This window comes from Aphidius gifuensis, linkage group LG5 (genome assembly GCF_014905175.1).
Source record: "Aphidius gifuensis isolate YNYX2018 linkage group LG5, ASM1490517v1, whole genome shotgun sequence".
Lineage (NCBI taxonomy): Eukaryota > Metazoa > Arthropoda > Insecta > Hymenoptera > Braconidae > Aphidius > Aphidius gifuensis.
The window spans coordinates 17,962,106-17,974,944 of NC_057792.1; the positions used below are offsets into that span (position 1 = coordinate 17,962,106).

At 23.1% G+C, this 12,839-nt stretch overlaps 1 protein-coding gene across 1 annotated transcript in view; it reads left to right on the forward strand.

The window, feature by feature from the left end:
* LOC122858107 (microphthalmia-associated transcription factor) overlaps positions 1 to 12,839 on the forward strand; it is a 44,098-nt gene that overhangs the window by 6,900 nt on the left and 24,359 nt on the right. Inside the window, exons 2-3 of the mRNA XM_044160795.1 lie at positions 7,400 to 7,607; positions 9,740 to 10,123. Coding sequence (XP_044016730.1) covers positions 7,400 to 7,607; positions 9,740 to 10,123 — 592 coding nt within the window. The remainder of the gene's footprint in view (positions 1 to 7,399; positions 7,608 to 9,739; positions 10,124 to 12,839) is intronic.

The following is a 12,839-nucleotide window of genomic DNA, read 5'->3' on the forward strand; positions in this document are numbered from 1 at the left end:
ATTATGTCATCAAAGAATTGAATAAATAACAAAAAACATTTTAAATATCGCTAAAATTGTTTATTTTAAAATTTAAAAATAAAGAAAAAAAAACATCTGGCAGTAAGAATTTTTGGCAACAAGTTAGCATGTTTTTCGATCGACTTTTCGATTAGCCGATTATAGAACTCGTTATTTTTTTCTTTTTGTTACTATGCTAATTTATTGTATCGACAAAAAAAATTATCTTACCGAAAGGATATAAAAGAAAAATATAAATTAATTTGCTTATGATTAACATTTATATACTAATTATGACTTTAAGTATTTTAAAAAAATTTCATAATAATGTAGAGCTTCACAATTTGTAACTAAAAATTTACATATCATTTGTTTTATTAATTAACTAATTATATTATAGTAATTTTAAAAATTTCATTTAATTAATAAATAATGAATAGAATCATCTTCATAATGTAATATGTAAAAATGGAAAATGTATCATAAGTCAGTATGGATGACAATAGATCGTATAAAAGTCATGCAGATAAAATGTTATATAATAATATACATATATAATGATTATTCACTTTAATTGTGAATTAACTTATAATGTAGCCCATAAGAAAGAAACGTCAAGGGCGTAAACTTAATAAATAAATAAATAAATAAATAAATATGCAGTTGGAAATAATTAAAAAAAAAAAATGAATAAAAAGTTATTCACTTTTTGTGGATTATTTATGTAAAAAGTTTAAATGAAAAAGAAATTATAAAATGGATAAAAATGGAATAAAAATAATAATTGAAAGTCCAGTTGTAGTTGTAGAAAAAATTTCGACGCGTGAATTTCTTTTGATGGATTCTTTTGCCTCGTGGCATCTGGAGTACAGAGCTTTACAATTGCAAATAATGTTACTATAGTAATAATAAAAATAAAATTATTGTACGACACATTGCTGCTTTTATAATTTATATATATATTTTTTACATTTTATATTTTCACCAGTCAAAGCTATATCCCTCAACTTCAAGTACTTTACACTTGTCGTGGATTTTTTAATTATTTAAAAAAATAAATTCTCTTTTTATTTCTTACATCCAAGCTTTAGATTATTGGTATATACAACTTTGAATGCAATTAAAATATCACTGGTTGAATAAAAACTAAAAAAATTATAGCAAACAATTTTAATTTAAATATTTTGATGGTAAAATATTAATTCATCTTGCATCTAAAAATTATATTTAAATAACTCCAGCTTGTAATTATTTACAGATCCATTTTTTTTTTTTCAACTAAATTAGTTTTATTTATTTTTAAAAATATTAAAACTCAAATAAGCTAAATATAAATAAAACTGAAATAGAAAGAGAGATATGATTTAAATATTTTCAAGTAATATCAAATGGAAAAATAATTTCTTCATGGAGTAAATAAATTCAAGTCGATCTTTAATAGTAGTTTTTTTTTTGAAACCATATGAATATGTTGACGATCAAAGTAATTGTTGTGATTAACAGCAAGGTAATACAGTAAATGCCCAATTAAAATTTTGTTATTAAAATAAATAGACTGTTTTACATCTCGTGACGTGGCAAAGAATTATCCTATGTTTATTGCATGTTCAATATATCCACTCGTCTACTAAATAATTTTATATGTGTGGGTCAAATGTTCGTAAATTAAAATTGATAACTATTAAACTACATTTCAACTGTTATTATGATTAATTAAATTTTCATGTACGTATGATCTATATAATTTATAGATCATATTTATCAAAATTATTTACTCATTTTTATTATTTTTAATTACTAAACAATTTTTTTTCAACAAAATTAATTTATTTTAATATTAGAAAAAATATATTTTTGGTTACTTGTATCTACAGTTGACAAAAAAATAAATAAATAAATTTATCTTTTTAAAATGACAATTTCTAAAAGAAATAAAATATAAATTTATTAAAATTAACTCAATTTTTTGATCAGATTGAGAAGGAACTTCTTGTTGAGATGAAAATTATCTAATGCAACTTTTTGTACAATTTTTTTTTTGTCTCACAAAATCAATCACTTTTGATGCGGGCTATTCACCCTCATATATATTTTTTTTTCAACCTTTTTATATTAAATATTTAAAAGCCTTTTTTGTAGAAAAAAAAAAATTTAATTTATCGTGAACAATTATTATTATTATTATTTAAATTTTTTGTAAATTTCATTATTATATTTTTTTTATTTCCGAATTTTTGTACAATTTATTTTATATTTTTTTTTTTCATTTGGTTGACCCAGTTTAGACTCTAAAAATTTTTAACATTTAGTTGTTCTTTCACCTAGATTTTGTGTTTTTATATTTGCTAATTTTTTTTTTTGTCATTCCACTTGAGAATATAAATCTAACTTTTGTCTGTAAAGTTCTGCCACACTGGGGATTTAAAAAAAAAAAAAATAAGCAACACAGTTTTTTCCTTTACTTGCTCATCGCTATTAATAATAATCGTTCTAATAATTAGTCAGTGGCCTTGGAAAAGTAAAACTTTTCACGAAATCTCGTTACTCGATTCTCATATTTTATATTTTACTCATTTTAATATTTTATTTTTCAAAAAAAGCATCAAAAAAAGATCCCTCCTTTTGTTTGTGTATACTTAAAAGTATTTTTTTAAAATTCATGCGTACATATATTTCTAAAAAATATAAAAATACTTGCAATCAATATGAAAACTAACAATATTATTCGCATTGAAAACATAGCAGAATATAAATTTTTTTATTTTTCTTTTTCCACGGTTGAAACTCCACTAAATATTTTCATTTCCCATGGTATAATTTTCTTTTTTATTTTCATCCATTCATTGTTATCACAATCATCCTGATTGTGAAATAATAAAAAAAAATTTTTTTTATGCATCGTCGATTGATAATATGTAACCACGTTAAACAGAACTTTATATTTTCACAAAAAAAATAATAATAAAAAATTGCGTATCATAAGCATAGAAGAAAAAAAGTAAAAAAAATAAAAAAAAAATTACAATATATTTTTATTTCAACTGTATATGAGAATATAACTTAAAAAATATTTTTAATTAAAAAAATATTGCCATAATTAAAATGAACTTGTTTATGAAAAAAAAAAGAAAAAAAAGCTGGTTGAGTTGACATTAATATTTGGAGCATCAAAGTGGTATTGATGCCGTGCTTGCAGACAAATATATACATCTATTTTTTGATATTAGAGTATTGCTGATTAAGCTTGAAAGCTGTATAACATAGAGAGTGAACGAGATGATTAGAAGAGAGAAGAGTAGATTGCCGAGGCATATAAGTGTATATACATATTTATTATTTATATGGCAATATGGTATGCAAGTAGACATTGCTCGTGGGTGCATATATGCATGAATTGTTGGTGGATGCTAGTTGCGTTGTACCACGCATGGTCTCTTTTGTGTAAATGGTGGTAAATTTCAACATTTGTGGTAAATCCATGCCCCAATGAACGACAACTAGCCTCGGAAAATAACCTATAAGCGCTTGAGGACATGAAAATACTGCCAAATATTTACTGCATTATATATAACAATCAACTTGACATATATCTACATGAGTGGTTATAAAATTTTTGAATAAATTTTAATAGATATACTCTTAAAACTTTATATTTCATTCAAAAATATATTTATTTATTTATTTATTTATTTTTTTATTAGTAAATAAATAAAGGTCATTAGTAAAATATTAATTTTTTAAATAAAATGTGACATTTTTAAATCTACAAATTTTTTTTATAAAAAATAAAAAATATGATAAAGAGTTCCGTTAGTAAAAGACAAAAAAGGAAAACTAAAATTATATGAGATGAGCGACGAAAGGTAGATAAGGGGTTGGATACGAGACAAAGTAGCATTCAAATAATATATATATATGTATACGCTTTGGTTGTCTTGAAACTTTTAACGCTTTTATTATGCCGAGTCTCAGTTTCCGACTTTTCAACTTCCTACAGGCGGAAGGAATTTTTAATTTCTAACGACGTTTAATTGCACGAAAGAAGAATATAACTATCTTTTTCTTTCTTCAGGGGGATAAAAAAAAAAGTAAAGAATTTTTTAGCGAGAAAATTAAAATATATATATAGAAAGTATTTAAAAAGGTATAAAGTCAAGAAAGAAAGAATATATATGGCAAATAGACAAGTAGACCTAAGACCTCGTTGGGAAAATATTTTATTGGATTTTTTTTACCCCTTTTTTTTTTGTCTCATCTTTATCCAGGTGTATTAAAACTTTTGTCACTTATGCCCATTCTCTAGTTGATATAATTTTTTGTATTTTTTTTTGTTGGATTAGTTGCAATTTTAAAATTCCAGTTGAAATTTTGTGATTTTAATTTTCATTTGGACGACACAATTTTACTACCGAATTATTTCGATTCATGTTTGACTTTAAGATTTATATGCACATTAAAAAAATACGTCAACTTGACATTGAATTCTTTAATTAGATACTGTTCAAACATTCAGACAACCTTGAGCTTTTGATACTACTTGCACACATTCTCACGTAGGTCCACATTATTTATCATATAGCCATGTAAATATTAAATAATATTTTTCTGATTATATTTTATCAAATTTCATCATCATCTTTGACATTTAATTATCAAAAAAAAAATATTATTTATTTTTTAAAAGATAAATTAGCATTTTATATTTTCACTATCATTAATGTAAATTAGTTTTTTTTTTTTTTTTTTTCTTTACTACTTTGATAATAATAAAAAAAAAAATTGAGTTATATATTGCAAAGGATTTATATTACTATTGGTTTTTATTTCGTATTTCAAAGGCACTCGAGATAGCAAAGGGATACTTTGTGGTAAACTGTAAATACGTCAACTATTTTTTTATTCAATTTTTTTCCTTTTTTTCCAGCATTTTTTTAATGTTTTTTTTTTTTTTTTCTCTTCATCATCGTTTTATTATTATAATTTAAAGTATTTTTATTTTTTGAACAATGAAGGGTGCTTCCAGTTAGACTAAAAAAGATAAAAAAAAAAAAAAAAAATACAACAACCCCGTACTACTCGAATTGTGCAATACCTCTATTTTGGGTTACCGGAGTAATACGAGTTGGCTTTGTTCCCAAATTGGGAGGTGTCTTTCTAACAGAGCGTGTCTCATGCGCAATATGTGAGGTGAAATGCCTGTGGTAGTGAAAAATAAATAAAATTAATATTCAATAAAACAAATGATTAATTTCTTAAATAATATTAAAAATAAAAAAAGATAACACAAAAATGAAATACAATTCATGAAGAAATCTCTGTTAGAAATACCATATGTAAATTTTTAAAAGATAATTTTTTTTTTTTAGAAAGTTTCAAACTCTCAACAAATACCAAATATATATATTTTATTTTTACAAGTATTTTTTTTTTTTATTGTTAAATTTTCTATGCTATACTTATCAATGAAAGAGTAAAAAAAAAATATACAAATTTTTAAATTTTTATTAAAGTTTTTTCAAGACTTTTTTATTTTTTTTTTAGTATTATATTTTTTTTATAGTAGACAGATAAATACGAGATGCATAAAATAAAGTTTCCATAGAATTTTTTTTTAAATTGCCTTCAGCAAAACATGGACAACCCAACTATATAGTGACCCCAAGGCTTAATTTCTCGTTGACTTACTTTTTAAAAATGTTATTTTTTTTTTTATATCTTCAAGTTTTTTATCCATCAATGGAATTTATTTATGATATTTATTTTTTTTCTTATCATTAATACCTTCTGGGTAAAAAATTAAATATAAGCTAATCATGATAATAGTGATTTAATAAATTGAAAACGAAAAAAAAAAAAAAAATCAATTGCAATTTGTAAGAGACAGGATATGTAGAAAGTTGAATTATTTATTGAATAACAGTGTACATAAAAAGGTAAAATAAAAATAAATAAAAATCGATTAGAGCAGATAATTTAATAATAAATATCTGGCTAATTTTTCACCTGAGGGGAGTATACTATACAATATTCCCATGAGTATAAAACTGTTCAAAAGTGACACGTACATATTTGACAATTTGCAGTCGAGTCAAATGGCTGGTATTGTTTAATAATAATACAAGTGTCATTTTTTTTTTTATCCTACAAATAGAGCTTTCAAATAATTCATAGATATATATTTTTTATTGCTTATTAAATTTATTTTTTTAATTTAAATTAAAGAGTGATTAACTCTACTTAAATCATAAAAATTCCAAATAAAATTTAGTTGAATTTTTAAATGTCTAATAGTGGAATATAAATTTATTATTTACCCTTGAAATTTATAACATTTTATCAATATACTTTTAGTTTTAATTTAGCATAAATTTAAAAAACACTCGGTTGTTTTTTAAAACCGGTGTGTATTAAAAAAAAAACTACTAGTTTAAAAAAAAAAAGATAAAAATCCGGTAGTAATTGAATAGCAAGTTGTGGTTTTTCAATATAAAAAAAAAATAATATATTATCTCAATATTTTAATGACTTTGTTATCGAACTTTTAGAATGATTTTTATACATGTAAAATGAGGTTTTTTTTATGTTTGATATACATGTATTTTTGTAGCTCGGTCAACCACGCTGAGGGTCAAGCTCAAGACAAATTGTCTATATATAAAAACCACCTTTAAGGCAAAATACATACACATATTTATATCGATATATATTTTTTTTTTGCAATTTTGTATATTAACTTATTCAATTTTGAATATTTTTTTCTTCGGAGAAATTCAAGTAGCACTGACTAGACAATATCTTTTTAAGTATCAATAATTTTTTTAAAAAATTTTTTTTTCATCAAGCTGATTATCAGAGCTATCTTTCGGTCGTTATCGGAATTGGCAACAATCGCAAAATGCAGAACATCTTTTGTACCGATAATTTTGTAATTAAGAAATAAAAAAAAAATTGTTTAAACATTTTTTTTAAATTGAATAAATTATTTTTTTGAATATATTTAGTGTATTTAATTTACGAGATGAATATTTACAAATCAATCATTTATTTTTTAAAGTTAAATGGCATTTATTTTATTTTATTTGATTTTTTTTTGTTAATAAATTTTATTACTTTAAAGTTCAAAAGACAAATAGTGCGTTTAATATTTAAATTGTTAAAAAACATTCCATATTGTTTATGAAAATTAAAAATAATAATGAGAATTTAATTTATAAATAATATTTTATATATCTATTTATTGTTAATAATAATGATAATTATTTTTAATGCTCTTTGAGATTTTTGTTAGTTAAATTAATGATATTATTTTTCCAAGTACATATTATAATTGATGATGATACAATATAGTTTTAAATTAATATTAATTATTTTGTTATTTTTTCTTTATTTTTTATATCAGTCCTCCAACATTTAAGACAGCAACACCAACATCAAGGACACAGCTGAAGCTTCAGTTGATGCGAGAACAACTCCAAGAGCAAGAAAGAAGAGAAGCGGAATTCCGTCAAAGCTTGCAACAACATAGACCAGCAGCAGCAGAACCAAGACCTGTACCACCCACACAACTTCCAACAATCGGCGTTGACGTTCCACCCCAAGTACTTCAAGTACGTTAGACATTTAATAGCATTCCAAACTTTATTTCTACTCGAATCACATTTTATCTCTCATTCTCGAAAATTTAAATTTCATTCTATTCTATTTTTTTTTTTTTTAAAACACCGACAGTTTTAGAAAGTTTGCTTATTCTTTTTTAAACTAAAACATAGAAATATTTATTTTATAATTAAATCTTCAACTATTTAAATTTAACCCATATTAATTGTTCCAAATATTTAAAATAAATTAAAAAAAAAATAAGCTTTTTAGATTCAAATAAATATATATATCGAAAAAAAAAAAATATATTTAATATTATTTAAAGCAATGTACTTGATTTTAATGAAACAATAAATTCCAAGATTTACAGAGCCAGTGAAACAACCGGTACGGCCTTCAAGTATAACAAAATTAGGTCGTGCAAAGTCGTTAAATACATATATAGATATATATCAAATGATTTAAAAAAAAAAATTTTTAAATCTTATACCATCTAAACGAGACAACGCATCATCATCATCACGATTATTATTATTATTTCGCATATAAATCAAACCAAGTAACGTACAGGCTTAAAAATGAATTTAAAAAAAAAAAAATAAAAAATACGCATAAATATGATTGAAGAAGAATAGCATACATTAATAATTAAAAGAAAAAATAAAATAATAAATTACTATTTAATTACAAGTATATTATTTGATGGTAGCTTATTTATTTATTTTTTTTAATTTTGTTTTTTGCACAGTGAGTAGACAGCATATGCATTTCGTTTGGTGTTTACATTGTGTCGTTGAGAAGAGATCCTTGAGGCCGTTGGTGTATATAAGATAAGAGTAGATAGTTTGCTTTAGATTACCGCAGGCGTCTTTGAGTATGAGCTAAATGGAAAAAGACAAGTATATAGAATCATGCCAGATATATGTATATTCATCTCGGCCAGACAAAATGTAATAGCTTTTTTCAGTATTACCTTGCTAAGCGCATCGTTTTTTTCTTCGCGAAAAATGAAGTCTTGAAGCAGTAATGGTCCTTTCTTATATTACTGTGACCATCTACCGTAGAACCATCAGAATATCATTTTTTTTTTTTTTTTTTTTTCATTCTTTACTCATTCTCCCTATGGCTACTGTAGCAGGACTACTATCATATAACTATATTCCCCTTTAGGGATGAAACTTATGCACTTTCTTTATCATGGAAATTTTTCATTCAAAAAATTTCACGTGGTTAGTCAATTTAAATATACTTATTTTTATTATTTAATTAAATCCCATTAGTATATAATAAAAATATAATATTTTAAATAAAAATAAATTTAAGATAAATAATAATATTAAAAAATTTAATTTAAAAAATATATTAATTATATATTGAATTTTTTTTCTAAAAAAAAAATTTTTGATTTATTTGTTTCATCGAGTTTTCAATTATCACAATATTCATCTAAATCATTTTATTTTTTCAAATTGAAATATGAATCATTCGTATATTTATAGAAAAAATATTGAGTTTAATTTTTTTTACGAAAATAATGTTTTATTTTTTTTCTTGTTATTTATTTTTTTTTATTGAGTAATTCATTTCACGAGGGAAATAAGATTGGGATGTATATATGAAAGGGATAAATCGGTTGTTGGAGTGAGTTTTGGTTGTTTCATATATATAAAAAAAAAAATAAAGATAAGAAGAAAATTGTTGGATGAGACGACTTGTTGTCTTCTTTCTTCACGGTGTTTATGGGATCGCGGAATTTTCTTCAATTTTGTTTTTTCTATAGTTCGGGTCACTACAAGGATATACACTTAAACAATGTATATATATATTCTTGAAAAAATCGTGACCACTGGGAGTTTGTTTTATTCACATCGTTTCGTTTCCTATATCTCTGTACAGTTCCCTTGAGACTGTTGATAAAACTCTACATTTTTATTTTTCTCTCCTTTCTACAATTACACTCTAGCATTTCTTTTGTAACTGTCCTTTGAGACACAAAATAAAAAAAAAAAATTCAATTTTTTTTTTTACACATTTCAACTTGAATTACAATTTACAAATCAAAAAAATAAATAAAAAAATTTATATTTAAATTATGTGTTGTAAATTTGAAAATGAAATTTAAATTTTTTGATTTAATTAGGTTAGAACACTTTTGGAAAATCCAACACGTTATCATGTTGTTCAAAAACAAAAAAATCAAGTTAGACAATATCTTCATGAATCAATCAAGGGAGTTGATGATGATGGTGATACAAATAAAGGAATTATTGATTCAAGTTATGGAAGTGAGGGTGTTGGTAGCTGTACAACAACAACAACACTTGAAACAAATAATTTACAAATACCAATGATGGTACAAAGTGCACCAACAGGACCACAAACTCATCAACTTAGAACAAATCATCAACAACATATTGCTACATATCCATATGCTGCACAATTATTACCAAATTTTTTGGACACAGAATCATTCAATGGTGCCATGTCACCTGGACTTTCCAGTATTGCAACAAGTAATGATGATGTAAGTAATATTTTCTTATTAATCCTATTTTAATTAATTTATTTGTTAATAATAATTCTACAATTAAAATAATTATTGAAAATATTATCAGCTTAAAAAACACGTCACATCTTAAAATACGCTGCAATTTTATTGATATTTATTTGACCTGGTTGTCAATAAATATTGACATACTAAAAAAAAACTTTTCTGTTTATCATATTTAGTACAAAATTTTCTACAATGTTAAATATGTTCTAAATTATATTTGAGCAATAAATATAAATTTAACTGCAAATTATTAAGTAAATACTTTCGTGTCCTATTTAATCTCAATTTAAAAAATATTAAAAAAATACGTGTTGAATTTTTTAAGTGTCCCCGAAGAGTAACAATCAAAGTAAACATTTATGCATTATTTATCAAAATAATTTTCACTTTGTTACATGTTGCTGTGATAATAAGTTTAAACAATAAAAAAATAAATTAAATTTTTTCTACGTCATACTTGCAAAATAAAAATAAAGCCTTCTTTTTCCACCAACCATCAAAATGTTTTGATTTTTTAAATAAAATACTGAATTTTCTGTATTTGAAAAATCGCTATTATTTATTGATTTATTTTTTTTGATATCGATAGTCAACACGCACACACATGTATACCGTTTCTTTTTATATTTTCTCTTGTCATCAGTGCGTTATCGTTTCAACATTTTACAGTAAAAAAAAAAAAAAAAATGCTGCATGTTGGCACTCTAAAAATCCAGCTAATATACAGCTTTACAATATAACGGTTTTTTTTTTTTTTTTATTATTCAACCAGTTGTCGCAAAATTGTAACGTTCATACTCATAAATTTTTCAGTTTTTTTTCCGCAGAAATAAATACCGCACTATTTTTATTTTTACACTTATTTTATAACAATTTTTTTATTTTTTATTTTCTTCTCAACATCATGTGTTCAATCATTTACTCAATTTTTCATTGCCCAAATTTTATTTTTACAATAAAGCAAATCTATCAATCAAAGTTTTTTTTTTTTATATTGTTAAAGCGCTTTTTTTTGATAAATAATATTTTTGAGTTTTCATGTCGACAAGTATATTGTTACAAAGTGGCTATTAAAATAAATTATCGTTTGTTAAAATTGTAAATATTAATAAAAATTAATATATATTTTAGCTTGGTATTATTTTTAATACGGGCATAGAGGACAGTTTGAAATTAAAAAATTCAAGTTGAATTAAATTTCATGTAAATAAATTGTAATCCATAATTTCTGTTAAAAAAAAAATACCAAATGAAACATATTTATTTGATGAATAAAATCATAATAGTGCTTTATTACGTTGAAAATTAAACGAAGTATTATTTACTCAATTCTATTTATCATTTGTAAATTCATATGAACTTTATGATCTATATATTTCGCCGAAAAAATTCTCTAGTAATTTGTATTATCGAATAAATTTCATAACTGCTCGAAATATTTTCAAATTCAGGCTATAGCTAACAACAAATATAAATATTATTATCATTTTTATATATCTCTTTTTGTTTTTGATTATATCATGTGTATATTCTGCTATTATTATATTTTTTTTAATTTATTTTTCACTGTAAAGCTATAAACATTAACAACCAATACACTGAGAGTACTTAAACTGTGTAATTTCATATTGCAAATAGATTCTCATAAAAAATTTTAATGAAAAAATTATTACGATTTGTGTGTATATATGAGTCATGATTTATGATTATCCCAGTGTGTGTATATACATTTTTTTTATGACTATTGAAGGTTTTTTTTATTTTCATTATTTAGGAGACAACAAAATGCTCAACTTAAAATACATAGAATTTAATAATTGAACTTGATGATCAACTATTGTTTCGCATTCTTTGATAAATTTATAAAAAAAAAAATCATTACGTTGTTTATCAATTAAGAATGAATTAAAAAAATATAAATTAATAATTTTTTTAATAAATTTTACAAACTCTTATTTTTTTAGCTCAAAGTAATAATATTTTTATTAAAATTTTTTTATTGGTTCATTGTTGAGTCTATAAAAACAGCGAAAAAAAAAAAAAAAAAACAACAAAAAAACATAATAATACAAAGAATGAAAATAATGAAAAGATATTTTTTTTTATGTTCTTTAAAAAATAAAAAAAAAAAAAACCACAGTTTTTCATTATAAAAAAAAATATAGAAATTTTTTTTTTAAAAAAGTAGATGAATATTTGACGCCATCTGTGCTTTGAGCTTAATTTAGTATGACACTTTTCGTAGTCTTGAATTTAATCATTTCGTATCTCGCAACAGCCCCTTTATATTCACATGTATATCTTTCTTCAATATATAACAACTAAAGACTTGGTGCTAACGATGTCTACGTCAGGGCGTTAATCCTAGTTCTAACAGAAGACCTAATCGGATCATCAAACATGCAGCAATATCGAACGACGAAAACGTGTTTACCTTGAAGTGCAAAAAAGAAAAATAAAAAAAAATATTAAACTTAAATTTCATTTTAATATTATGCTTGTTCTTGTTTACATATAACTATACAAATACCGAGACAACATATACAATGTATACATTGACACTCTAATGACAAAATTCATTAATAAAATTTACATAATTAAATATTATTAAATTAAATACAAGAAAAAGAAGAAAGAATTTTTATTCAATTTTAAAATAATCATATCTATTTTAAATGATTTTATT